This window comes from Mixophyes fleayi, chromosome 5 (genome assembly GCF_038048845.1).
Source record: "Mixophyes fleayi isolate aMixFle1 chromosome 5, aMixFle1.hap1, whole genome shotgun sequence".
NCBI lineage: Eukaryota > Metazoa > Chordata > Amphibia > Anura > Limnodynastidae > Mixophyes > Mixophyes fleayi.
Window position 1 is genome coordinate 88,441,402 of NC_134406.1, and position 27,646 is coordinate 88,469,047.

Here is a 27,646-nt window from a genome sequence, read left to right on the forward strand (position 1 = left end):
TTACTTTTTCTTTTTAGAAGATTTGATAATGATACCCGTTGAAGTAATCAAAGTGAGTTTGAAACTGCTGTGTAACTGGTCTAACAACATCTCCTGTCTCCTGTGGTGTAATACCCTCCTCTGGGACCTGTGTGCATGCTGTACATGCTTATGCTACCTACATATGATACAGTATAGGTTGATCTGTGTGGTTACGTCAACCAAACTGATCAATCATTGTGTAGTGTGTGTGGTCCCACACTAAACCATCAAAATCCAATTGGATTGAATATGATCTTTCTGGTATCAGGTTCACTTGTATCCCTCTCATGTGAGATCATGAACTAATTTTTAAATAGAGTACAGCCTATTTCCACTCAAATCTGATCTTTTTGTATCTTTGCAATCTGTGCGGTTAAGGCTGGGTGCACACTACAGGTTTTTCAGCTGATTATCGGGCCAATCACAAAGTAAACGGTTGTTTGGCCCGATATCGCATTAGTGTGTAGGCTCCAACGATGAACGATTGTCGGTCCAAAGCACATCGTTTTGTTTGTTGTGATTTTTTTTTAAACCAAACTAAAAATCTCGTTCAACCATAGAACAATGTCATTCCAATTCTGCAGTGTGTATACACTCAGGACCGGCAGTGTCCATAGAGCTCTATGGGGTGTGCAGAGTCACAATCTTTTCAGCTGATGGTTATGACAGATGAAGAGCACAGATCTGAAGCTATTTAGTGTGTACACATGAATCAGCATGCTCATTGAACATTTTTTTCCCCCCCATTCATTGGTAAAATTGTTAGGTTTATAACATCGGGATACATTTTCTGTAGTGTGTACCTAGACTTTGCCCTCTATTGTGCAATTATACAATCTTACTGGTTTGCAGTATGGGTGGTCAGCTGAGCGCCTGCACATTGCATCATTAATTAGGATCCCGATGCCATTGCACCTCCGCCTATGTGTACCTGTATTGTTAAAATGTAACCCACATTAGTATGTGCATGGGGAAGGTTTGATGGTTGTTTGGGATCATGATCCTGAAGGCTTCAATAAATTCCTTTTTCTCTTTGCACAGTATTGCTGTAGTTGTATGTGAACAAGCCCTTAGACTGAGCAAGCCACTAGGGCAAGAGATAGTGTCATTATCAGGCTAGTAGCATGATATTGGCAGTAGTTTTCTTATTTGAACCAAGTGTGTGTTTGTTTGTTCAGGTGCAGTCATTATTGTTGGTACGTCATCTGATTTTGTGTTGCTGGGCCTGATAAAATTAACACTACCATAAACATATTTGAGCTAATGTGCCTCACACCGGCTTCACTCATAAAATACAAAATATGGCCACTTTGGAGAAGATGCATTGTTTATAAATATAGCTCTAATAGTACTCTATCTGCAGTTACCTGGGCACTAGTTTTGACAAATGTTCCCTGTATTTGATGAGAGCGTTTCCTTTCTTCGTGGCCGCATACTGGTGGGTTTCCTCTGCCTCCAATCATAAGACAGTCCTCTGCTCTAGATATAAAATCCTACCTCCACCTGAACCCATTCTATAATGTTTAGATCAAGCCAAGGAAGGGAAATTATGCCTCCATGAAGAACCACTACGAAAGGAAAATTACGATAATTATCTGAGAAAGGCTGGAAGCAGAGCTGTAACCATTGTGAAATGGGTTAAGGCAGGATAAATGTGTTAACCCCTTGATAAATTAAGTGAAGTCCTGTGATAGACATTTTCTGGAGATAACTTAAGAAGTCTCCAGGAGTTTTAGCCTATTGCAGGTTGATAAATAGACCTCTTAGTCTTTAAGAACTTTTCTGCTGAAGAAAACTGCTGTTAGCATGGTTCATCTACATTGTAGAGTAGTATTCACTGAAGTATAGTAAACTGTCTGACAAATGACTCCTGGAGAAACTAATCAATTAATTAAGATTGCTACTTTTACTATCCAGTGAGATAGGGTGCAGGAGGAGGCTGCTTGACCTTTTCCAGTTGCAATGCTAAAGAGTCTGTCTGGTTTCTTGATGACTTGATTGTTGTCCACATAACAAATCAAGTAGAACTGATTGATATACTGAGGAAAATGGTGGTCTGGAAAGAGAGTTGGAAAAACTGATTTCTAACTGAACAGGGTTTGCCATCTTGACAATAAATCCTTCTAAAAGTATGAGTTCCTTGTAATGATTTCAAAATAACTGACAATGTAATAATATACCTAGGGATTGAGTTTAGTTTTTGTTTTGTATTGTCTATTTTGCTTTATTGTACTATTAAAAGTGATGACAATATTTAAAAAAGACTTGAGTAAAAAAAATCGTAGCTTAGCTTGTTCTGGAAAAAGAATGTCCAGGAGGGTTGCTTGTACCACGTACTTTGTGCCACTGCTTTTATAAATTGCTCAACAATAGGATTTGAAACCCACTGAATATTGCAAACAGCCAATAGAAAGGCTTAAGATGGAGTGAGGATTTATTTTATTTATCTAGAGTAGGGGGTTTGTTCTTTGGATTGGTGGTATTCAACAAGTAACTATGCCATGACCTAATGTAGTGCAGCCAACGGAACGGTCAGGAGGAGGTCTGACCAGTCTGTGGGGGAGGAAAAAATTACAGACTACATTTTCTGGAAATTAGAAATTGTAAATCCTACATCAAATACATTTGCAAATTCCAGTAATGGTGGGACCATAATGTCAGTTGACTACAAATATTCTTTTGATTTCAGTACATTTTGAAACAAGAATAATTTTGTGTACATTTTTTTTTTTCCCGGTCAAAATAGCAGCACAATAGTTGAGTTTGAACTGTCCCCTCCAATTAGGGCAGTTACAAACAAAATACAATCATTAGAATAATGGTCATCATTATTCCTATTCCTTTCCTCTGACTCCTCATTTCACACTTGATCCATTGTGACAAATGAGGAGTCACAAAGTTGATAAATGTTTTTTGTATCCTGCACGCTGACGCAACAAATGGGATCTGAAGATTGTTTTGGGATAACTAGACAGCTGTAGGCAGTGATCCACTCAAACAGTGGAAAACCGAGGAATAGGTTCTCTTGACTGAATGTCAGTGTTATCTAGAAAGACCTTAATACTTTCAACATCTATAGTCTGTAAATTAATTGTATCTTCTGTTGGTGAGAATCATCCTGATTATTATCGTTTATTTGTAGGGCGCCACAAGGTTTCCGCAGCGCCATACACGGTACAAACAGTAGACTATACAGGGTAAAACAGTACAGATAAACACGAAGCACCAATACTTCAGAAACTACAGGCAGACAAATACAGTAGAGACGGAGCAGAAGAACAGGTATGGAGACAGGAGGGAAGAGGGCCCTGCTCATACAAGCTTACATCCTAAGGGAGGGTAAACAAAGTCAGGCACAAAAGGGAGCCAGTGAAGCAAAGGGGAGAGAGGAGGGGTCAGGGGAGGACGAGCAGAAGAGATGAGAGGTTAAGTGGATGGTGGGTAGGCCTTAAGGAACAGGTGAGTTTTAAGTGCCCCTTTTGAAGGAGCACAGATTGGGAGAGAGACGGATGGAGCAAGGGAGGTCGTTCCAGTGAAGGGGGGCAGCACAGGATTAGTTGAAGAGAAGACCTTTAACCATAAATGCGGTAGAGTTCTTCCCTGGAAAGCAAAACAGATCATTCCTACAGACTGCTAGGACTAGTAAATCTCCTATTCTTTTAGGATATGTTATGGTATTTGGAATAATATTTAGAAAGCAGTTTATTTCAACAATGGATCAAATATTCCTCAAGATGGGTGTTCCAATACTATATCTTAGCATATTTGAACTTTCAGCTTATACCCCATTCATACTGCACCAAAATCCCGGGTTTTTGCCGGGGCGAGCTCAAACGACCCGGGTCTTGGTGCAGTATGAATGGTACAAGTCAAAAATCCTGGGTCTAAAAACCCAGGTCTTCAACCCGGGATTTATTGAGGGGTAATTCCCGGGTCGGACCCGGGTTGCCTGCACTATGAATGGTGCAACCCGGGTTTTTCAACCCGGGTTGCACAGAAAACAAGCTGATTGGCTGTCTGCCTGTCTCTGGAGGATGATGTCATCGGTGGGAGCCCGTGGAAGAAAAAAAAAGTCACCTTTCAATGACATCACCATTTTTCAGCCAATGAAACCTGCTCTGGTGATGACTCCCACAAATTGCCAGGGCACAGACTTACTTAACATATAGATTTTTAATTGTGCAACCCTGGTGCATTTTTTTGAAGATGACTTTTAAGGATGCTGATTAACCTTAAGTTGCTGTTCTGTACACTACAACAACAGCAGGTCCTGAAGTTGTGGAAGAAAGTTTTATTATAGGGTGAGTTTTTATACAGTGCATTGTTTTTCAGATCAGTTGACCTGGAAGAAGAGATTTTGACCCACTCCTTCAGGTGCTGGAGAGTGACTGGATCTGCACAATTTGACCCTGCATATCAGTGGCCAGCATAATGCTTTATATAGTCACTTAACCATTTGATTCAATAGGAAATGGCATTTTGTAGCCTTTATAAATGTAAAAGGTAGAGCCATAACTATTTGCCAATTGATCTTCCAATAACTGTCTTTTTAGTTTAGAAACTTGTCTCCACTTGACACCATTTCCAGTGGGTTGTTTTTTTTTTCTTTTCTATTTAATCACTTGTTTTTCAGCATAAATAGATCAGACTATGGAAGCAGCCATATTGTAAAATTCAAGAAAATCTAGGGATAAACTCATTGTGGACATTATGAAAACTGTTCCTCTGATGCTAATATTCTGACTACACTAACAGATCCCCCCCCCAATCTTCAAACACATGGGAGTGACACTATTCCTCTATTTGAATAAAAATCCTCTCTGAAAGATCTCTTATAAGAACTTTGTCCACCATTTCCTTTCACTGTGTGCACTTAGACTGAGAGGGGGAACATAGAAAACCTGGAAGTGCAGCAATACAACTTACAGTGGATGATTAAGAATTTTTTTTGGCTTATTTTTTAAGTTTACTTCTGTGGGTTTTATTGTGACTGCGCTGCGAATTCCTTCATTTTTTTTTTTAACCCCTTCAGGTCGAAGAATGAGTGAGACTTGTCTTTGGCACACAGAGGGTTCAAAGAAGTTAAGTGTACTTACCTGTCCCCTAAATAGTTATTGCCTGGTGATTATGTGTGATCATCCGATACACTGCAGACATAATTAAGGAGTTCCGGATGGGGAGGGTTGTTGTAGTGCAGAGATCTCCCTTATGGCATCAAGAGACCCAATGAGCACCCTTGTTTGGAAGAGGAGAGTCCTCTCTTTTTAAATTAGGTGCTTTTAGTAGTTACTCTTTCAATCATGGCTTCAAGAATCAAATGTACACTCAATTTATGTGGTGGGTTGTCTAGTTTTCAAAATAGTTGCCTTGTTGAACAACCTATATTGATCCTACATATTTTATGCATTTCATTTAAGACCATGCAAAATGGATAAAAACAAAAAAAAACCATTATTTTCAAATGCAGATTATAAGTTATAATTTGCGTGCGTACAATATAAATAAATTGCTGATATTGATGCTGGACCAGCCCATAAAGGGCCATAATAGGCCCTGTGTTGAAGGGGTTAAAAATGAAAGCTGCAAAGTGCATGTTATTTTAAGACAAAATTGTGCTATAGTTGATTCCAGTGGAACAAGTCTTCTTCAAAAATTGTTATAAAAATGCATGCTTAGTAATGCATTTAAAGACACACACACACTAACCTCTGCAGACTTTGAGATGAAGATTATAATTAAAAAAAATAAATGGAAAAAACTGGTGATTACACCCATATACCGGTCATACAGTTTTGAAAAACCTTAACATTGACAATAGTATGAGTACATATTCATTGTAATGTATAATTGTTAAAGCAGAAATCCCATGAAAATGAGGTGCATGCTTTTTATGTTGTGTTTTATTTATTTTATTTTTTTAACATAACTGGCAGGCTTTAAGAATAATCTTTGTATTTACCATTTTTTTCATTGGTTTGCTTCTTCAGGCTACTATTAATGATTTACAATTCTACACAGTATCATGGAGTACTATGGCAACCACAGTCACATAGCACATGCTGTAGTGAGCAGAGAGACTTTGAAACACCCCTCTGAGTGCAGTCCACTCTGTAATGTGAAATGCTCCCCTACCCCTCTGTCTTCACATGACATGGTGAGAGTTGTGAGCCTGTGTGTGACTGGCAGCCATACTTTGTGCCCTGCGGAAAGACTCAAAGGAGTCTGCGCTGAACATGTTCTCCTTCATGGTTTTAAGTGAATCATCTGGCAGTTGGCAGAAACCAGCTGCAATTTACCCCCTGTATCTCCCTAGGGCCACAAGTACTGGATTTAGGACAATGTAAGTCCATGTCATGGCTGTCCTCCTACAAATACTAGGTATTACAGACAGACAGAGAGGTAAGAAGGCCCTGCTCACAAGTTTACAATCTATAGGACAATATAAGTTTGATACATGTGGTTAAGTGCTACATATTGCATATTGGTCCAGCCAGATTGCAAAGGTAAAAAAGTACTTAGTGGGCTGTATGATCCAGTCACATAGCAATGTTGGTCATAAGGTTGTTGTCTCCAACATATAACATGGTGGGTAAAAGTGAATTTAAGAGTTTGTGAATTGGACAAGTCTAGGAGCCTGCTGAACCTTAGAGGTGTGACTTTTAAGATTATATAAATCTCTCCAAAAGAAAGAAAAGGCATTTGCTGTGACTACCGAAGTCTTGTAAATTATTCAGCCTTGGCATAGTAATAAACTTGTTCCTCGTTTAGTTCCATCTTACTGGAGGATTTTGCTTGCCAAGTAGCAGGTGTGTAGAGTAAATATAAACCGCTTATAACAGCTGATTTATTCCAGGGCATGTAAAACACATGCTGATCAAAACTTTGTTGAAGAAACAAAATAAAATGACAGCATTCACCAGCAGAGCAATGACAGAGGGTTATATTTCACATAACCAAAACTGCTGTTTCATGCAGATACTGTGCTATGCCAAGATATACTGTTATTTTCACAAAATACTGCGCAGCTGCTTTTGCATGATGATGTATGGAGTACTGGATTTTTTTTCTTCAGTTTTATTATGACAACAGAGTCGATTTACTGATCAATAGGATTTCAGAGATGAGTCTTGGAAGTTAATTGTATAACCCTGCTGGGAAGGTCCTATAGCATGCCTAAAGCACTGTATGAGTGACATATCTTGCACAAAATGATAGCAATGCATCAGAAATATGATGTTTGTGTAGTTTCATTTGTGGCCAACTAAAATGACTAATAAAAACTTAAATGTAAATTGGATAGTGCTTTTTATGGAAATTTTGTTGATAAATTAAACAGGTGTTTTGGGGTTTTTTCTTTGTAGGATACATATATTTGTTTTTTTATAAGACTGTCTTTATGTTGGCTATTAGTTATATTATGAGTTATATTTTCAGCTGAAAGATTTGTCATTCCAGCCTTTTATTTTAAAGGGATTCAAGGATTCATTCCCTACCATGTTCAATGCTTTCAGGAAGCCAAAGCAAAAAAGTTAGTTTTCATCAGTAATTTTTTTTTCGATTGAACATTGCTGCTGAAAATCTCTTCTTTAGATATTAAGCACTCGTCTTGAGGTGTGGCATGCGCAGAGAAGACTGCTTAGTAGTGAACAAGTACTATGGGCCAGGTAATTGTCAGATTTCATTGATGGTGATAGAGCTGCGTTTTCCGGTAGTGTTTTTTATGTACTGGGCTAAAATCTCTGGTGTGGTATTCTCCAGTATCCTTTAATGGATCTATGGGAACATATTTGCAGCAATTTTTTATTTATTTTTTTTCACTTGAGATTTTTAGTGAACTAATTGCTGCAGAAAAATCATCAGTGTAACTCATGCTGATCCCAGCTTCTACTGACATCACGTCTGACTGTCCCTCCCCCGCTGAGGGTAGTTCAAACGGAGATGCGTGCCGGGGAATGTTACAAATGGAAGAATTCCTACACAAGTATTTGGAAGCTCCAATAAACTAAAATAATTTACTATTGTTGTTTGAAAGTGCCCTTACAAAGTTGGTCACTGGACATCCGTTTTAACAAAACCCTTTATTATGCCATCCCGTAGATCACAGGAAGGTTTTCAAGACGCATCCAAGCGAAAATAAGTGACTTACTTCAGCAAATGGAGGAAGGACTGAAGACAGCAGACCCACATGACTGTTCTGGCTATACTGGATATACAGGTGAGTCTTCAGTTAGCTGTCCTGTATACACAGACAAGGCTTCTCGGTTTGTACTGTCCTGGATATAGGGGTGGATTCTCTCAATTGGTGTTGTCCAAGCAGAAAGCTTCATATATACGGGTTGGGGACAGACAGTGCAAAGTTTGGTATGCCCATCACTGCCCCTCCACATCGGCAGATCAAGTGGTACACCACAAGTCCCAATCCAAGGTTTGGAGTTTGCAGCAATATGGATTAGAAAGCCTTCCTGTATTATATATCTTATTTTGTCAGTGTTATTGTTGCTTATACAAGATTATTTTTCCAAGCAAGTGGGCATTAACATTAATGGAGACTAGACAAGTTAAAAGAATAAAAACTTGATACTGGCAAGATATCCATATGCTGAGCAACATTTAATAGCTTTCTGATAATAATCCTGTGATAACGGCATGTTGGTCCAGTATCGAAGGCTATGTGGCCCCTAAATCAGAGCAGTGTTCAAAAGGAGGGGGATTGGGAGGGCATGCTCATAAATCTGGTTCTCGTGTATGCCACGAACTGCACTAATAGGCCCACTTTTAATCAAATTGCTTTGACTGAATGCTTATTGACCTAATCTGTCCAATTTGATGACTATATTGGAAAATGAATTCTGTCGCTCATTGTAACTCAGTGTAACTTTGGCTACGTTACAGGAGTGGTATCTGTATAGGCAATTTAAAAAAAAAGGCCAGTGAAAGGTAATGAGGAGGGAAGGTATTTTTCTCTGCACAAAAATGTACAAACGCCATTATAAGCCACTTTAGCTCCAGTTTTGCTTGGATTCAAAGATCTACCCAGTGACCACTAGCTAGTAACAGCAGAGGTGATTGAACCACTTGCTGTCTCCTCTGCTGTTACTGTTTCAGCAGGTTAATTCTGTGCTACTACTGTATGTTATTGCAACCTCTAGATAGCAGCTTGTCTTCCTGGTACCTTTACACCATTTATCTCTATGTCCAAAAATAAAACAATTTTTTTGTTTTTAAAAAAAAAAAAAAAAATATTACCCGAGAATTACTTCTGCTCCGATACATGCTCACTCATCCCAAAACGCTTGTAATGCGATTCAGATTCCAAACGTGCCCCAAAATTCCACCACCTACAACGCCATAGACCCCCCCTCCCTCCCCTTCCTTCAATAACCCCAAAATCTCCCACAGGCTCTCAGATCCCACATTAATTCCAAACCTTCCTCCCAACTACACATGCCCCCACTCACCTCTTTCTAAGAATACTGGAGACCACCCAATACTACTGATTTATTAGTCGTTTATACCACCCTGCCTAAAAATTCTTTATCTTCTCAATGAAGTTATCATGGATGCAGCTCTGTGTCTCAGAGACAGGAGAGACACTGCATGGTGCAAGCTGCTCTTCCTCCTTCTCTTATTTTGTGATCTCCCTGCATTGTGCATAGCAGTTCGTGTGAAGTCGACTGCTCAGATCACATTAATTCTTTTTCTATGATTTATGACCTGCCAAGGTTTGCACGCAGTCCATGTTTTTATTCATTCCATTACTGACTAAGTGACATAAAGGGGAAGTATGGGGTGCAGCATATGAATAGAACATTTGGCTATCAGAGGTGTCCGTAAAAGTATGAGTGACCATGGGGGTGTCCTCTCTTTGCAATCTATGTGCTAGATTTACTAAACTGCGGGTTTGGAAAGTGGAGATGTTGCCAGTGGCAACCAATCGGATTATAACTCATTTATTTAGTTCATTCTACAAAATGACAGCTAAAATCTAAATGGTTGCTATAGGCAACATCTCCACTAAATATACCGCTATGACTTACAATCTTTGCTCCAAGGCTAGGTGTATAACTATGTATAAAGATTTGAGTCTAGGAAAATTATGTCCTGCACTGGCAGAACAAACCACACACAAAGAAATTACTTCATTGATTAGCAGCTGTAACATAGTCAGGGTTGATGCCAAACCCCCTTTGAAAATTCAAAGCAAAAAAAGAGAACAACAGTGCTTGGTATAATAAGACAGATAATCAGTAAAAGGCTGTACCAATGAACTATCATATGGCAGAAATAGTTTGTGAAAACTGGGAATGGTTTGAAAATAGAAAATTTTAATACTAAATTGTCAATAACATATAAATATCAAAATAAAAGGCAAATGTTAAAACAATCCATAAGTAGACAAAAATATAAAAACTAAAGAGACCGGTCTCGATGTGTCTGAAGTGCAAATAATATGCAGCCCTTAAATTGATATGCAGATCCGCTGTTTGGAATGGTTATATATGGTCGTAATGGTCCTACCTCCAATAATATTATTATTATTATCCTTTATTTATTAGGCGCCACAAGAGTTCCGCAGCGCCGTAGACAGCACAAACAGTAGACTAAACAAGGTGACACATTACAAATGGTAACAAAAAATACCAAAACTTCAGAGACTCCAGGCAGGCTAATGCAGTAAAGACGGAGCAGAAGAGCAGGTATGGAGAACAAAGGGAAGAGAGCCCTGCTCAAATGAGCTTACATCCTAAGGGAGGGTAGACAGAACTCAGGCACCCAGGGAGCAAGTTGAAGTAAGTGGGGAGAGAGCAGGGGGGCTGGGAGGAGAGAGGGGAAGAACAGGTGGAGGAGAGGTTAGGTGGAAGGTTGGGTAAGCCTTTAGGAACAGGTAAGTTTTAAGTGCCCTCTTGAAGCAGGACAGATTGGGAGAAAGACGGATGGAGCGAGGGAGGTCGTTCCAGTGAAGGGGGGCAGCACGGGAGAAGTCTTGGATTCTGGAGTGGGAAGAGGTGATCAGAGTCGAGGAGAGGCAACGGTCATTGGCCGAGCGCAGGGAGCGGGCAGGGGTGTGAATGGAGAGGAGGTTAGAGATATAGGGAGCAGTAGACTGGGAGAGAGCCTTGTAAGTGACGGTCAGGAGTTTGAAAAGGATTCTGTAAGGAATGGGGAGCCAGTGTAGGGCAAGGCAGAGAGGGGAGGCAGACGAGGAGCGGCGAGAAAGGAAGATGAGTCTAGCAGCCGCATTGAGTATAGAGCGGAGGGGGGGCGAGATGTGAATGGGGGAGGCCGCTAAGAAGGAGGTTGCAATAATCAAGGCGGGAGATGAGTGCGTGGATGATAGTTTTGGTGGCTTCCTGGGAGAGGAAGGGCCGGATGCGGGCAATGTTGCGTAGCTGGTAGCGACAGCTTTGGGCGAGGAATTGGATGTGGGGGGCGAAGGAGAGAGAGGAGTCGAGGATAACGCCCAGGCAGTGGAGTTGGGTGACAGAGGAGATGGTATTGTTAACAGTGATAGAGAGGATGTGGTGGGAGTCTAGGGGGAGGAAAGACAATCAGTTCAGTTTTGGAGATGTTAATTTTGAGAACGCGCGATGACATCCAGGAGGAAATGGCAGAGAGGCAGTCAGATACACGAGAGAGGAGGGTGGAGGAGAGATCAGGCGAGGAGATGTAAAGTTGGATGTCGTCAGCGTAAAGGTGATACTGAAGCCCGAATGAGGAGATGAGAGCCCCCAGGGAGGAGGTGTAGAGCGAAAAGAGTAGAGGGCCAAGAACAGAGCCCTGAGGGACACCAACAGGGAGAGGGAAGGGGGTGGAGCAGGAGCCAGACGTGGATACTGAGAAGGAGCGGTTAGCGAGGTATGAGGTGAACCAGGCAAGGACAGATCCAGAGAGGCCAAGAGAGAGAAGTGTTTGTAGCAGGAGGGGGTGGTCCACGGTGTCGAAGGCCGCAGGGAGAAGTGACCCTTAGATTTGGCTGAAAGTAGATCATTAGTAACTTTGGCCAGGGCAGTTTCGGTGGATTGGAGGGGGGCGGTAACCGGATTGGAGAGGGTCGAGGAGGGAATTGTCCGAGAGGTGTCTAGTGAGGCGGAAACAGACAATCCTCTCAAGTAATTTGGAGGCAAAGGGGAGAAGTGAGATAGGGCGATAGTTTGCAAGAGAGGTGGGGTCAAGATTAGGTTTTTTGAGGATGGGAGAGATAAGAGCGTGTTTGAATGAAGAGGGGACTACACCAGAGGAGTGTGATAGGTTGAAAAGGTGAGCAAGGTAAGAGCAGGCAGTGGGATAGAGAGAGTGAAGGAAGTTAGAGGCGATAGGGGCGAGAGGACAGGTGGAGGGTGGAGAGGAAAGAATGAGGGAGCGAACTTCATCACCCGAAGTGGGGCAGAAGGAGCACCAGAGTAGGTTGTTGGAGAGAGAAGGGATGAGGGGGGCGGGAGAGGGATGGGATGAGGAAATGTTCACACGGATGGTCTCAATTTTAGAAGAGAAAAAAGTGGCGAAGTCAGAAGCGGAGAGGGAAGGCGGGACAGGAGCGGGAGGGGGAGAGAGGAGGGAGTTGAAGGTGGCAAAGAGGCGGCGGGGATTGGAGGACTGAGAGGAAATCAGGGACTTGAAGAAGGATTGTTTAGCCAGGGAGAGAGCAGAGCAGAATGAGGTGAGTATAAATTTGAAGTGAAGGAAGTCGGCCAGGGAGCGAGATTTCCTCCATAGGCGTTCAGTAGTGCGAGAGCACCTTTGGAGGAAGCGGGTGAGTTTGGAGTGCCAGGGTTGGGGAATGAGGCGGCGCTGGCAGATAGAAGAGGCTGGGGCGACATCGTCTAGGGCAGTAGTGAGGGAGAGGTTGTAGAGAGAGGATGCCTGGTCAGGGCAGACCAGTGAGGGAAGCGGTGATAGGAGAGTATCGAGAGAGGAGGAGAAGGAGATGGGGCCTCAAGGTTGCGCCTAGTGAAGGTAGCTTTAGGCGAGGTGGGAGCAGGGGAGGAGGACAGAGTGAAGGAGAGGAGATGGTGATCAGAGAGTGGGAAGGGAGAGTTTAAAAATTCAGTGAGATCACAGAGATGAGAGGAGACAAGGTCCAGGGAGTGACCAAGACAGTGGGTGGGGGAGGAGGTCCACTGAGTGAGGCCTAGGGAGCTGGAAATGGCGAGAAGTTTGATGGTGGCAGGGTCAGAGGAGTTATCAATTGGGATGTTAAAGTCACCAAGTATGATGGAGGGGAGGTCGGAGGAAAGGTAGTGGGGGAGCCAGGCAGAGAAGTTGTCCAGGAAAAGGGAGGTGGGGACGTAAATGACAGATGCGGAGGTGGGTGGGGGAAAAGAGACGGATGGAGTGTACATCAAAGGAGGAGAAAAAGAGGGAAGGTTCAGTGGGGATGACCTTGAAAGTGCAGTTAGGGGATAGGAGGAAGCCCACTCCGCCACCCTGACGCCCATCCGGCCTGGTGGAGTGGGTGAAGGAGAGGCCCCCATAGGAGAGAGCTGCAGGTGAGCCAGGTTTCAGTGATAGCGAGAAGGTTAAGAGACTTGGAGAGAAAGAGGTCATGGATGGAGGAGAGTTTGTTACAGACGGACCTGGAGTTCCAGAGGGCACACGAGAAGGGGAGGGAGGAAAGTGGGGAGATGTGGATGAGGTTGTCAGGGTTGATGGAGCGAGGGGGATGGTGAGAGATGGGACAGTGGGAGGCGGGCCCATGAAGGTGGTGAGGGGGGAGGATGGGAATGGGAAATGAGCGGGGCGGCATGGTAAATATGTAAAACAGTAAATCAGTATAAAACAGTCAATATGTAAATAGTAGATCTGAAATATGTAACAGAAATATAAAAACCAGTATATAAGTAAACAGTCAAAAGGAAAACAGTAAATATGTAACGAATTGCATAAGGAAAAACAGTAAGTGGTGAGGTGGCAGATAAGTAGAAGGTAAGTCAAAACAGTAGATGGGTAGATAAGAACAGCGGAGCAGAGTAGAACAATGGAATAAAACACAGAGTGGAACAGAGAGACAGTGGCAAAAATAATATACAGTTAGGTAAAAATACGATAAAGGTTGAGAGACACTGCGGTAGATTGAAATGGAACAGGGGTAAGAGTAGCAGTGGAGGGCTACAGAGAGCCGGTACCAGCAGGGGTGGTCAGTGGGTCCAGAGATAAGTAGCATGAGTAGGGGTGGCCGATGGGTCCAGAGTTCAGGTGGGCCAGAGATGTGGTGGAGGGTCAGAGGATGAGGTAGATCCAGGGAGCTGGAGGGCTCCAGGTGAGGCAGAAGTTCAGGTGTGGGGGAGGATGAGACGGTAGGCCGGGTCATCGGAGGAGGCACAATAGCTGAAAAGTCAGGCTCATCGGAAGACAGGAGAGGTGATGAGGACAGCTGAGTCCTTTGTGTGAGAAGCAGAGTGCAGCGAGTCCTCCCGACCGGAAGTGGGCCCCAGTGTGGATGCAGTCGTCACTTGAGACCAGGGATGAGGCCGGAAGTAGGCCGAAGTTGCGGGCAGGCCCGAGGAGAGAAGAGGTCATGGACCGATGTAGAGGAGTGGGGTTGCAGGGCCCGTGGACGTTGGAGGAGGAAGCAGGATCGCCGGAGCCAGGCAGGAGATGATTGCGTCGCTAGGCAGCAGCCGGGGACCTGAGTGAATGTCTGGCCGGATGTATGGCTGGGGGCAGAGTCATTGGCACAGGATAGCAGGATCACCGACACAGGAACCGCTGGAGATGGACACAGGAACCGCTGGAGATGGACACAGGGACCGCTGGAGCCAGGCAGGTGATGACACGCTACTAGGCTGGAGCCGGGGACTCGAGTTGCCGTATAGCTGGAGTCGGAATCACCGGCGGATCAGATGGATGGATGGAAGGTGAGTGGAGGCAGCGGGTGAGGGCCGGGGGCAATCCCATAAGGCCCCCAGAGGAGAGGACACCCAGCACGTCCGTGCAGCTGGGTTACCGGAAGATAATAGCCAATGAATTAGGACGCAATCTTAATCTTATGAATAGTATGCTGGTCAACAGACTAGTACACTGATCACCAGATGGGGTTACATTGAATGCTGCTCTAACGGTGCTGTGTTGTATTTTGCTATAGGTCTTTGAAACAGTAATTAATCTCGCTGGGTATGCCAAACCATGCACACTTACCCAAGTCATGTCCATACTTTGGTGCAGCATTCGATAGGCCGGTCATCATTTTCAGTTTGAGACCCACTAGGCAATCAATCCAGCACTAAGTACATATAGTCAAAATGTGCAGTTTCTGAAGGCATTCTGATAATATTGTATACTGGAATACTTTATCATGTGCTAAATTCAACAAAACCTCTGCTTGAGTTATTGTTTGTGTTATATATTTTGTGCATGTAATATTAAGTAAGTAGATTTATGTGTAATGAGCATTGAGTTAACCGCATTGCAAGAGTAATTCTAGTTCTTATGTAGACCAGTCAGTCATTTTAAGCATTGTTCTGTTTTGAAGGCATAGCCCTGCTCTACCTGCAGCTGTACCGTGTCACTAAGGAACAGGCTCACTTGCAGCGCTCTCTTGATTACGTGAAGAGAATTCTGCGGAATCTGAATGGGAGAAGAGTCACGTTCCTCTGTGGTGATGCTGGGCCTCTTGCTGTTGGTGCTGTAGTCCATCACAAGCTGCAGAACCAGGCTGAGTCCACAGATTGCATTACAAAGTAAGTATGTATTGCAGACTCTCGGGTAAATCGCTAAAATACAAGCCAGTGAATAAATGCACAAAATTTAATTAATTATCCAAAAAGACTATAAATTATACTTGAAATGGACCCATTGGATCCTACAGTTTTAGAAATCTACTCTCATTGAAAAGAATAACAAGTTAATTTAATGTATTAAAACAAAAAGACCTCCGCAAGCAAATGAGTCCCAAGACTTCCTTTATCTCCATTCTGCGGATACAAGCGCATTAATATACATTGATCACCCAGTTCTTGTGTTATCAAATTCTTGTAAGAAAAAAGATAGATCAAATAAGGTGCAGAGGGTTAGAAATAATATGTTACTGAATTCCTTAAAAATAATGCTTAATTAAAAAAAGAGTGAAAGACACCTAGCAAAGAAGGGGGGGGGGGGATATAAAAAAAAAAATATAAAATCACTAACACCTCCAACTTGAAAAAAGCCAATATCTCAGTAGAGGGCTAGGCTACTGACAGGACTGCCAAAACCTCTTTGAAGAGACCAAATACTACTAGGGTTTAGTTGGCGCTCTAAAACCATCTCTATAAAGTTAATGAGTCATACACAAAAGTCATAAAAGTCACAGTGACTTTTTTATTTTATTTATCTTATTTCTTTATTTACATGTTATTAAATTAATTGTTATCCCTGCAGCTTGTGTCCTGGTTTTTTCCCCTTTGTGTATGACTCATTATCTTTATAGAGGGGGTTTTAGAGCGCTGACTAAACCCTAGTAGTATTTGGTTTTATCAAATTCTTGTGTTACCAAGTGGAACCCCTACTGCGCTTGGAATATAGTAATTTCACAGAGCAGATTGAGATAAAAAGGGGCCGCTTTAGCCGACTCGTATGCTCTTGGAGTAGAGAAAAATTCAGTTACTAGCGAAGTCCCATCGGAGACTGGAGTGATTTTTTTTTACACCTCAAAATGAGCAATGTTTTACTTGCAGTAATACCCAGAAGTGTGCGCACGAGGTTTAGATGGGATTTTGCGTTTCAGGGAATAAAAGGTATATTTAATAACTATACAGACCTAACGGTGTATAAAGTCTTCAGTTTTAGAGAGCCTTACATAGTGCTAATGAGCTTAGAACATTTTGGAAGGTTTGTGTGTGCTGCGGAATGTACAGATTATCAGGGAAGATAAAGAAGGTCCCCTAAGTACCCCAGATTGAAAAGAGATCCTTCCGTTTGTTTTTTTTTATAAAGTGGTAATGTGTGCCGTACAGTCATGGAACAGAGGCCAAGTTCATATAAGATTCCATTTCCATCCTACCACCCATTAGTGCAAGTCCTAAGCAATGCGTACTATTTTTAGAAACTGATTCCACCCTATTTTAATTCTGTAGTTTCAGGATTTTGGTATATTGTTTTGGGATTGTAATTTTATGTTTTCTTCTTATATATTTTCACAAGTAAGAAGTATTATATTTGGTGGGTGTGCTGATAATGCACATTATGTTCATGGTTTTAATGCACATAAAGTCCAGAATCTTAGTTACATTTTAACATTTGATTTACAGTATTTGTTGCACAGATTGAAGATAACGAGTAAACATTTTTATTTTTGAAACCACTTAAGATAGTGTATGAAATTTATTTAAAGTAACATACAAATGGAAAGTCTGAAAAGTTCTGATAGAAGTAGATTTACACTTCCATGCTTATTTAATACCATGGTGAAAGAGCAGCGCTTTGTTAAATGTTAATAACTTCAAGAACTGACAGATGTGATGACCTTGAGTTATAGGCTATGATCATTCTTGTGGCTGTGTAGACCCTTTGCAGCCAGTATGTGAACAATTGTTCCACTTTATTTGCAATGTTCTTAATCATAGTAACTGAGTGACTAAGGCTTTTAGTAAGCTCATGTACCAAGAAGAACTGCGTGTCTCTATTAGGCTTCCTTACACTGGAAAAGACGGCCATGGAAGAGCAGGGCATTTACTGTTTGATGTCATATGCCTAGTATTGCGCAATAGCACCAGTTGCCCAACTCCTAACAGGAATAATTATACAAATATATACGCTCAACAATGAATTGGTTCAAACAACAGTTTGTTTGATGTAGTTTGATGATCTGCCCTAGCTGGATGTCTAAACTTATTGAGAACACACGTAAGTATAACATTAATATGTATAGAGAAATGCAATACAGGTTTCTCTGAGTTTATTACTCCCCTAAACATATATGGCTCAATTGGTTTGACACATGATCAATGTATGATTTGCAGTTGTAACTTTGATGATCGATATCACTGCACGTGTATTGTTATCCAGAAACTCTGGAACAAAGTCCAACATTGTAAAAGAAGATTGAACATTGTTATGCTCTTAACCGTGTAGTGGTTTCAGAGTAACAGGGGAAGCAGTTTGAGATATAACCCTTACAAAGAATATTGTATCCCAATATCCTCTACAGCTGCAAGAACATACTCACACAATGGATTGGATTGCGCCCCCATTGGAGGAATTGTTAATTTACAAATTGCTATGTTTAATGAATATGGATTGGCTATATTCAAATCTAAATAAAGCCACAGAGATATACAAATGTTTTGTGATATGAGATATTTATGTTACGCAGAACAATAAAATCGCAAATGTTTGAGGACAGAACCACAATGTGACATAAATCCCTTAACTCTGTAAAAATACAAACGGTGTCTTCTATTTTTATTATATACAGAGGGTACTCTGTATATCCTCTTTGTTCTGCTGTGTCTCTTTATGCGGCTGATTTAATTCAAAGCGATGTGTCGCTAGACACCACCATGATGATTTTCCAGCTGTGCCTCTATGGGGTAGCAAAAAATATTTTTTTATTATTATTGCAGTACCATGTTGGCCAGAAAAATACTGTTAAATACTTTCGTGTCAAAAAAGACAAAAGTATTCTAGGAGTGATACTTTAATTGGCTAACCAAAAAAGTATTGTATTTGCTAGCTTTCAGAGCACAGAGGCCCGTTCTTCAGGCAAGTTTACAAAAAAAATCACCCTCTATGGGGTGCAAGGAAACCTTTGTGCTGTTGCATTGATCTGGTTAACTCCTATATGTTTTGTAGCTCGGATACTACCTATAATTGATAAGATAAGGTAGCACACCGAGGTTGTTTACCCCCCTGATTGGAGATTGTTTATGATTGTTATTTTTTTCATTAATAATTTTTAATATAATACAAGTAAGGATGGACTAAGCAGTATTTTTTGAGGGATTATAAAAGTTGAATTTAATAAAGGGGATAGTCTTGAAGTGTTACAATCTAACCAGCTCAAAGTTTATTTTAAGCTTGCGAGCAGGACCTTCTCACCTCTTTGTCTGTTTTACCCAGTTTGTTGTGTTTGTCCTCAATTGTAAAGCACTACGGAATATGTTGGCGCTATATAAATAAATGATGATGATGATGTTATGCTAACTTGCAAACTAGGTGCGGATTGATATTCTGGGGCTGCTGCAAAGACGAGAGAGGGTGTGCAACTTAAATTCTGTTGGCTTCTTTACTGCACAAGTATCCAATGTGGTTCTGCATTTTTTGGCGGTTCCTAAATAAGTCGTAGGGATGATGCAGAGTGCAGCATATGCCAGTTTGTGTAGTGTAATTTGCATGATACGCTCTGCATGTGCTCAGAAAGTGGGCATATGTATCTATGCAGACTTGTGTGATTCTGGCACTTGCAATCTGCTGGAGAGACACTGGCGAGTGTAATGTAGGCTAAGTTTACACAAATGCAGCTCATGCAGACCTGTGGAAACATGTATGTACACCTGTTTGGAGATGTATCATTTGCATTCCTCTCTGCATCTGCAAAAGGTTTAGGTTCTGCATGTGGGTGAAGATGCATTAAAAAAATTTGAGTAGTATACTCCCATTTTTTTTGACCAATTCTGCATCAGCCCCATTGTATATAAGGGGTAAATGTCACTAATTAACAATTGGCTTTTATCTGTTATCTGTTACATAATGACAGTAAGGGGCAGATTCAAGGGGAACAACGCGGGCCGTGCACTATTGCGTTACTACATTAATAGCTGTGCACTAGTACTGTTACTACGGTAATTTCAGCCGGAAGCAAAAATCTGTGTTAAAATTACCATAGTAATGGTTATAGTGTGCGGCCAGCATTCTTCTCAAGAACAACGCATGGAATTGAATCTTCCCCTATGTGTCTGTTAGGTTGCATTGGTTATAATGCAAATTTTACACCTAAATGCAATATTGGCAAATGAGCACTTCTGAGTCTGACCTCTAGTGTTAAAATACAACAACACAAGCTTTTATGTCATTAATTTATAGATATTTACTCTTCTTTCTTGGGGAGATAAGTAAAATATTGAACAATGTATTTATCCACCTTTTCCTTATATAATATTTTACATTTGTAGTTTAGTGCGCACACGGTAAAATATTTTATAAATAATATACAAAAAGTGGGAGGGTAGGCTTACTCATAAAAATGTTTTTCCTGCAATAAAATTATATATATACATATATATAATGTGTGTATACGTGTTGCAAAACTAAACTAATAATTGTGTGGATTAGCTTTATTAGACCCCTAATAATAAGATGTTATTCACATTGAAACAGCAACATGAACATTGGTCTGGTCATTCTGATTCAGACAACCTCCAGATGTGAAGGGGTTAGTATCAGAAAAGACTTATGATCCTTGAGATCTATAGGAATTACTATCGAGTTTAACGCCATCTGTACATTAGCACGTTTTGTGGCTTCCTGACTCCTGGCATTTGTCCAGCCACACAGTGGTCCAACAAAATCTTGTTTTCTACATTTATAGTTACATTTAAAAAACAAGTCCTCTAAAAAGAAGTATTTAGATACCATGTGCCACTGTGAACATAATGTTTTTTTTGTGACGTTATGCCTTCATTTGTATAATTGAACGCACTGTTTGTTGATCGTGCTAATTATGCTTCTAAATTCATTCATTTTCCCAGGGCTGCTCATTAATGAGAATGTAGTTAATTTGATGTAGATCCTATTAGTAGCCTTAATGCAAGATCTTTTTTACATTAAGCCAAATCCTCTGCAGGGCACGACACACACATATTACGTTACATCGAACCAATTCTGCTCCAGCTAATGGAAAAGTGAGGGCAAGAATGGTTTTATTTAAATGATGACATTATCCTAGTGGGAGCAGGGTTTCTATATCTGGCATGCAAACACACGTCAGCTGAAGCATTAGATGAGAATTTATTCCCATTACAACAAATGTGTTTGCAGTAAATCTGTAGATTTACTGTTATTTCTTTAAAGTGATGTTACTTACACAAGTACTGAAATGCTTGTTTCTTAGGAGAATTGAAAACGGTTCTAGTAAAGTAACGTCTTTCCTAACAATGAGATACAAATTTAGGGCCTAATGTCTGTTACAGAGGAGTTATGAGGCCTGAACCACTGCAAACACCTAAATCTATAGCATCCCTCAGTATAAAAATGTAGCAGTGTTCAAACTTTTATTACGGACATTTAACTATAAAAAAATTTGTAAGCATTCCTCTTTAGTCTTATAAGAGCTATTATGTCTGGTCATTTATCGCGTGATTGGCACAATTATTGGGTGAAAAATCTGAAGTGTGTACCCAACCTAACATAACGATAGCATAATACAGATATGGGGGCTCTATTATCTGGAATGTTTTAGACTTTTTCTGACTGTGGGTTTTATTCTGATGTTTTCAGCAACATGCCTAAATTATGCAAATTTCATGTTAAAAATTATGCATATTTTAATCCACATAGTTGATATATCATTGCAGTGACGGTAGGAAGAGCTAAATGGTAATTGTCTGTGTGTATGACTTTATCATGGAGCAATTCAGCCGTTAACTTTTTCCTCATTTATTCAGAATTTTCTGGGTAAGAGATTCCATACCTGTAATACCATACTGCATATCCTCATATAGCCTATACAAGTTCATAACTTTAAAGTAATTCTGATGCCTAAAATGTTTAATAATAATTTCAACTCAAATATCTGAAGCATATAACCATTACTTCCAGAGCAATTCTGAGTATGTATGAAAGTGTTTGTTAAAAGTTTTTGGGTGCTTACAATAATTGAAGGGTCCATCACAATGGTGATTGCTTTGTCTTTCTGCACCATGAACTGCTGTCTTCACATCTTCCACTTAAACCATATGTTTATTTTACTAAGCCCTCTGCTCCTTTTCATCACCACTACTGAGCACTGTAATAAAATATGGGGATTACATTGTGTTCAAATCAAAGTATGAAGGTCTATGTGAATATTGTGCATTAAGAAAAATGTCCTGGTCTTTACTAAGTTGGCAACTGGGTAATAAGCCTAAATGATACTGTGTGTGCTATTGAATTTTTAATGGAGTGTGAGTACCTCAAATTGGGTCATAAAGGGTAAGTGCAGGTGCCAACTCAATACACAATAAAATGTAATTGTTCTATGGCCCAAAGAGGTGACAATGGTTAATGATCTTGGTTAATACGTAAACAATCCGTTATATAATGATGTGATTTAAAGCCACCATATATGTATTATAAAATTAAAATGTATTGCCTCAATACTTTAAGATTTGTGCAACTTGTCTACTGTAGATGTTCCTCTCACACATGTTTTGCACAAAACTTCCAAACAATCTCCTCACCATGTCAACACTGCACAGTGGAAGCACAACACGTTCTATGTACATGTAACCCAACATGTTAAGGCGACAAGTTGCCCTCTTCTACAGGAAGCCACCATTGGTTATTAAAGACCCCTCAGTGGTGCACTTGCATAGATATGACCAAAATGTTGTAATCTCTAATACCCCATTCATACTGCACCAAAAACCCGGGTTTTTGCAGGGCACGCTGAAAAACCCGGGTCTTGGTGCAGTATGAATAGTCCAACCCTAAAATCCCGGAACTTAAACCCAGGATTTTGCGAGGGGTAATTCTCGGGTCTCACCATTCATACTGTAAAAAAAAAAATGTCAATGTAAAAAAAAATGATTTTAATTAATAAAAAATACATAACAAATGTTTACTTAACTTATTTTCAGCCAGCGGTGTCTCCGGTGTGTTGCCGGCTGTCAGGGGGACCTCTGGGTACTAAAATGACGTCATTTCTAATGGACTAGAAATTACGTCATTTTAGTACCCAGAGGTCCCCCTGACAGCCGGCGAGACACCGCTGGCTGAAAATAAGGTAAGTAAACATTTGTTATGTATTTTTTATTAATTAAAATAATTTTTTTACACTTTTTTTTTTGTAAAACCCGGGTCGGGCAGGTGCAGTATGAACCCGCCCGACCCGGGAATCTTCTTATCTATACTGCCCTGTGCCCGGCAATATCCCGGGTTAACAACCCGGGATATTGCCGGGGCGGCAGTATGAAAGTGGTATTAGTAATGATTTATAGAGGGAATGTGCATGCAGTTCTCACTTCCGAACTTATTTCTCAATTTCTATTTTTTTTTTAATAGCACTTTTTAGTTTATTTTGAGAAAGTAGTACAATATGCAGACCATACATTGAGATATGGTGCAAAGTCATATTGGTATCCTACAGTTAATCGGACAGGCACTGTTAATCGGACAGGCAGTGTCATACGAAGCATAAAAACCATGTGTTTCATGAGAATATCTGCTATAAGGTACCACATTTAAGGGGGCGAAGGGACAGCGGGTGGGAGCAGCTCAGGAGGTTCCTAGAAGTGAGGTGTCATAATGAGTATACCATGGATCCCAAATTTTGTGAAAGGAGCTGACTTTATTATTCTGAAGGCTGGTGATGTATTCCATTTTGGAGACCAACCAAATATGACTTATAACTTCTTGGTGAAAGTGGGGGGCCACGTTTTTTCCAATTGCAAAGTGTTTTGGAATTTTGCACGGGATATATGTAAAATCAGCTTGTCAAGTGATTCATCTACTTGTGTGACGGGGGCACATGCAAACAGGTTGGGTAGATTTTGTGCAGATGTACCAGGACCAAATACCATCTAGTGAGGACTTTGTAGGAATTTGTTTTTTTTTATGGCAACGCTGATAGAGCACTTAGAGAGAACAAGTGGGACAAAATACATGCTAGAATTTCCAAGGACCCCAGGTCAGCCTTCCATCCTGACATATGTCAGGTAATGGTTGCTGTGGTGTTAGAATGGTTATGTCAACTTCTACTTTTTAAAACACTCATTCATACTAGTTGGGGGACACTGCTCACCTTGGGGTATAGAGGGTGCTGTGGGAGTAATGGCACTAAAAGAAAATTGTATAGCCTGCTCCCCTCTCCTCTATGCCCCCTCCACAAGAAGAGCTCCGTTTTTTTCTTAGTGCCTACGGTGTAGGGCACTTTTAGTGTAGTCTCATTTTGTGGTTTTGTTTTTTTTTTTTACAGATAGCTAGGATTTCTCTGCGGCTACTTCAGGGAGAGTGTCGGAGGAGCTTTAGTGCCACCCCACCTGATTTATGTAGGGCTCCCGGGAAAAGGGTCACCTGGCACTCCGGTAGTGTCCAGGACCCAGCCGCTTCCAGGTAGGCAATGCTGGCTGCCCCGGAAGCCGCGTCAGCATGCTCTGGTAACCCGTGACTTCTGTGGAGGTGGAGCTGCTTGCAGTCCAGTTGCCCAGCCTATCAGCCGGCATTTGGAGAACAAGTTGCAGTGGAAACAGATAGTGAGGCATATTATGCTGGAGCGCAGATTCCACCAGGGACTGATGTGTGTGGGTTTTTGTTTTTTGGGGGCTTTTTTTCTGCAATTACAAATGTATGTTTTTTGTTTGTTTTTTAGTTGTTTTTTTTTTTTTGCTGATTTTGTGCTGTTAAGTTGGCATGATTAGGCAATAATTAACTCATCTTTTTGGTTGTTTTTTTTTTCCAGGGCTCTGGCAAGCTTATCAGCCATTTCCCACCCTGCCTGCAGGACACTCAGACACATCCCTGGGGTTTGAGAACCAGTAGATATCGAGTGGCTTTGCTATTTCTAATATCTTTTTCAGTGTCTGTGTGTTTTCTGTCTGCTGTCCTGTGGGGGTAGAACACTTCTGATTCTAGTCTTAGCTGAAGCACTGTATTATTGTGTATTTCTATAGTGTTACAGTTTGCCATATACTGTACAGTTCTTCTTTGTTATAAGATAGTTCTACAGTGTGCCTCTCATTTACCTTTCTGTTTTGCAATATGTCAGAAAGAGGGATCAGGGCCAAATCTAAGGCTGTCTCTGTAATGTACTACACCTGTACTAGGTGTAAGTCCAAATTGCCTGGTGGACGGTCAGACCAGGGGGGCCTGTGCACGCTATGTGAGGCCGAGGACCTGGGCGGGTGCTTGTCTGCGGGTGCGGCAGACATCGTGGAACCTATCTGGGCCAAGGAGCTGGCACGTCTATTGCCGAATTAAGGAGAGACAACCCACGCCTGGGGAAGGTAGGTTCTGATACCTATTCCTCTTCTCTGAATACGCAGTCCTCAGACGCCATTCCTTCGGGACAGGCGTCTCAGTTGCTACAGGGTGGTCCAGGGGTCTCCCAAGAGCCTGTTTGGATGCATAGTTTGGAACGGTCTGTGCAGGGGTTGGCCAGAGTGTCTAATTCCCTTGAAAAATTGTTCCGTTCGAGTATGGCAGATGGATGGCGTAAATGCTTGGGTCTGTCTGTTGCACAGGAGTTAGTAGATTCAGACACGGATCCATCCGAATTGGGAGATGGTGATGTTCTAGAGGATTCTATGATGACTTGCCCACAGGTGAGGAGCATATGTCTAATAGACAGGGCATTGAGGACCTTATCCTGGCAGTGCGACAGGTTCTTAACATTGCGGATTGGGAACAATCTGTATCGCAGATATCCATGTTTAAAAGGCAAAAGAAAAGAACGTTTTTCTTCCCTCCTTCTTCACAACTGTTGGAAATTTGGGACGAGGCCAGACTTAAGCCTGATAATAATTTTCAGGTTAATAAAGAAATGGAAGTTGCTCAAATCAATTTATAGGCTATAGGAGGTGCATGAAAGGGTGCGGTTATCCTAAAAGGAACAAACACACAGAGATCCCCCAGCACACTGCTATATCCAGCAACATATCTGCCATTCTTGCTGTAGATAAAAATGCAAAAGTCTTAGTTGCACACATTTGCAAATGTATGTTAAAGCCACCCACCACTCCACGGTGCTTTTGCTAATAGGGTGGTCCTAACTCGGTCCTAACACCATGAGAGTCCCATATATTTGGGCAGAGCCGTAACTCAGAATTCTAGCGCCCGGGACGAGAAAGACAAATGCTGCCCCCCTATCCCTCAATTTTAACCAAATTAACCTAAAATATTCCCAAATTGCGCCCCCCTTCAGAGTTGAGCCCTGGGCGGTCGCCCCTGTCGCACAGCCCTAGTTACGGCCCTGTTGGGCCATACATATGTGTTTTTAAATTTAGAGCTATTTTACCAAAGAGGTTCCCCAGAAGCCTCCAAATAGCAATCCAATGTCAGCACTCCCCCTCAGCTACTGACACCAACATGTCTCTCAGGCAAATAAAGAAATGGAAGTTGCTCAAATCAATTTATAGGCTATAGAAGTTGCATGAAAGGGTGGGGTGTCAGTAGCTGAGGGGGAGTGCTGACATTGGATTGCTATTTGGAGGCTTCTGGGGAACCTCTTTGGTAAGTTAGCTCTCAATTTAAAAACACATATATATGGCCCAAATATATGGGACTCTCATGGTTTAGAGTTAGGACCACCCTATTAGCAAAAGCTGCGCATCTTGCAGAAAGTGAGAGGCAAAAGGGTTCCAGTGATTTTACTGGCACCAGATTGACCGAGAAGAGCGTGGTACTCAGATCTTCTGGGCATGTCGGTGGATCGTCCTTGGCGTCGGACTCTCAGTCAAGGCCCATTCTTCCATCGGGACCTAGATCGATTTGGCTTTCCTGGTTTGGAGGTTGAATCCTTGATTCTCAGAAAGAAGGGTTTTCGGAGAGAGTGGTTAAAACCATGATCCAGGCGAGAAAACCGTCCACCATTTATCACCGCATTTGGAAAGCATATATATGTTGGTATGAAAAGAACTAAGTGCCTACTAATTCTTTTCGTTTAGCCAGGGTGTTGGCTTTTATGCAAGATGGTCTGAACAAGGGCTTGAGGTTGTTGTCCCTTACGGTCCAGGTAGCGGCGTTGTCAGTGTGTTTTCAGAAACGTATTGCTCTGTTACCGAAGGTCCAGACGTTTCTACAGGGTGTACGTCATGTACAACCGCCTTTTGTTCCGCCAGTGGCTCCGTGGGACCTAAATTTGCTCCTTTCAGCGCTTCAAAAGTCGCCCTTTGAGCCTTTTTGGAGTCTGTTTCTTTAACCCTTCTCTTGTGGAAAGTGTCCTTTTTGATGGCCATTGCTTCGGCCAGACAGGTTTCAGAGTTGGCAGCCCTATCATGTCAGGCTCCTCTTCTGATTTTTCATGACAATCGTGCAGTGCTTAGCACTAAGCCTTTCTTTCAACCAAAGGTGGTCTTGAGATTTCACATAAATTAGGATATTGTTCTGTCGGTTCTTCCTCAGGATTCGTTGGCTCCTGGTCAAGACTCAATTCTCTTTTAGATGTGGTCAGAGCTTTGAGGATTCATGTGGACCATACAGATTTGGTTCGGAAGACTGATAGTCTTCTAGTCCTGTATGATGATCGCAAGTGTGGCTGACCGGCCACAAAGCAGACGGTGGCTAGATGGATCACCGCTACTATCCGTCAGATGTACATTTCTGGTTCCTGAAGGTCTGACAGCTCATTCCACGAGATCGGCCAGCGCCTCTTGGGCTGCGCGGCATAGGGCCTTGGTTAAGCAGTTGTGTAGGGCAACTACTTGGTCTTCTGTTAATACATTAACCAGGTTTTATCGTCTTTGCTTCAAAAGACGAAAGTTTTGGCCTTAAAGTCTCATGTGCCGCTCATTCTGAG

General features: G+C 41.7%; 1 protein-coding gene across 1 annotated transcript in view; it reads left to right on the plus strand.

The window, feature by feature from the left end:
- LANCL2 (LanC like glutathione S-transferase 2) overlaps nt 1–27,646 on the plus strand; it is a 51,746-nt gene that overhangs the window by 3,560 nt on the left and 20,540 nt on the right. Inside the window, exons 2-3 of the mRNA XM_075212524.1 lie at nt 8,119–8,236; nt 15,491–15,698. Coding sequence (XP_075068625.1) covers nt 8,119–8,236; nt 15,491–15,698 — 326 coding nt within the window. The remainder of the gene's footprint in view (nt 1–8,118; nt 8,237–15,490; nt 15,699–27,646) is intronic.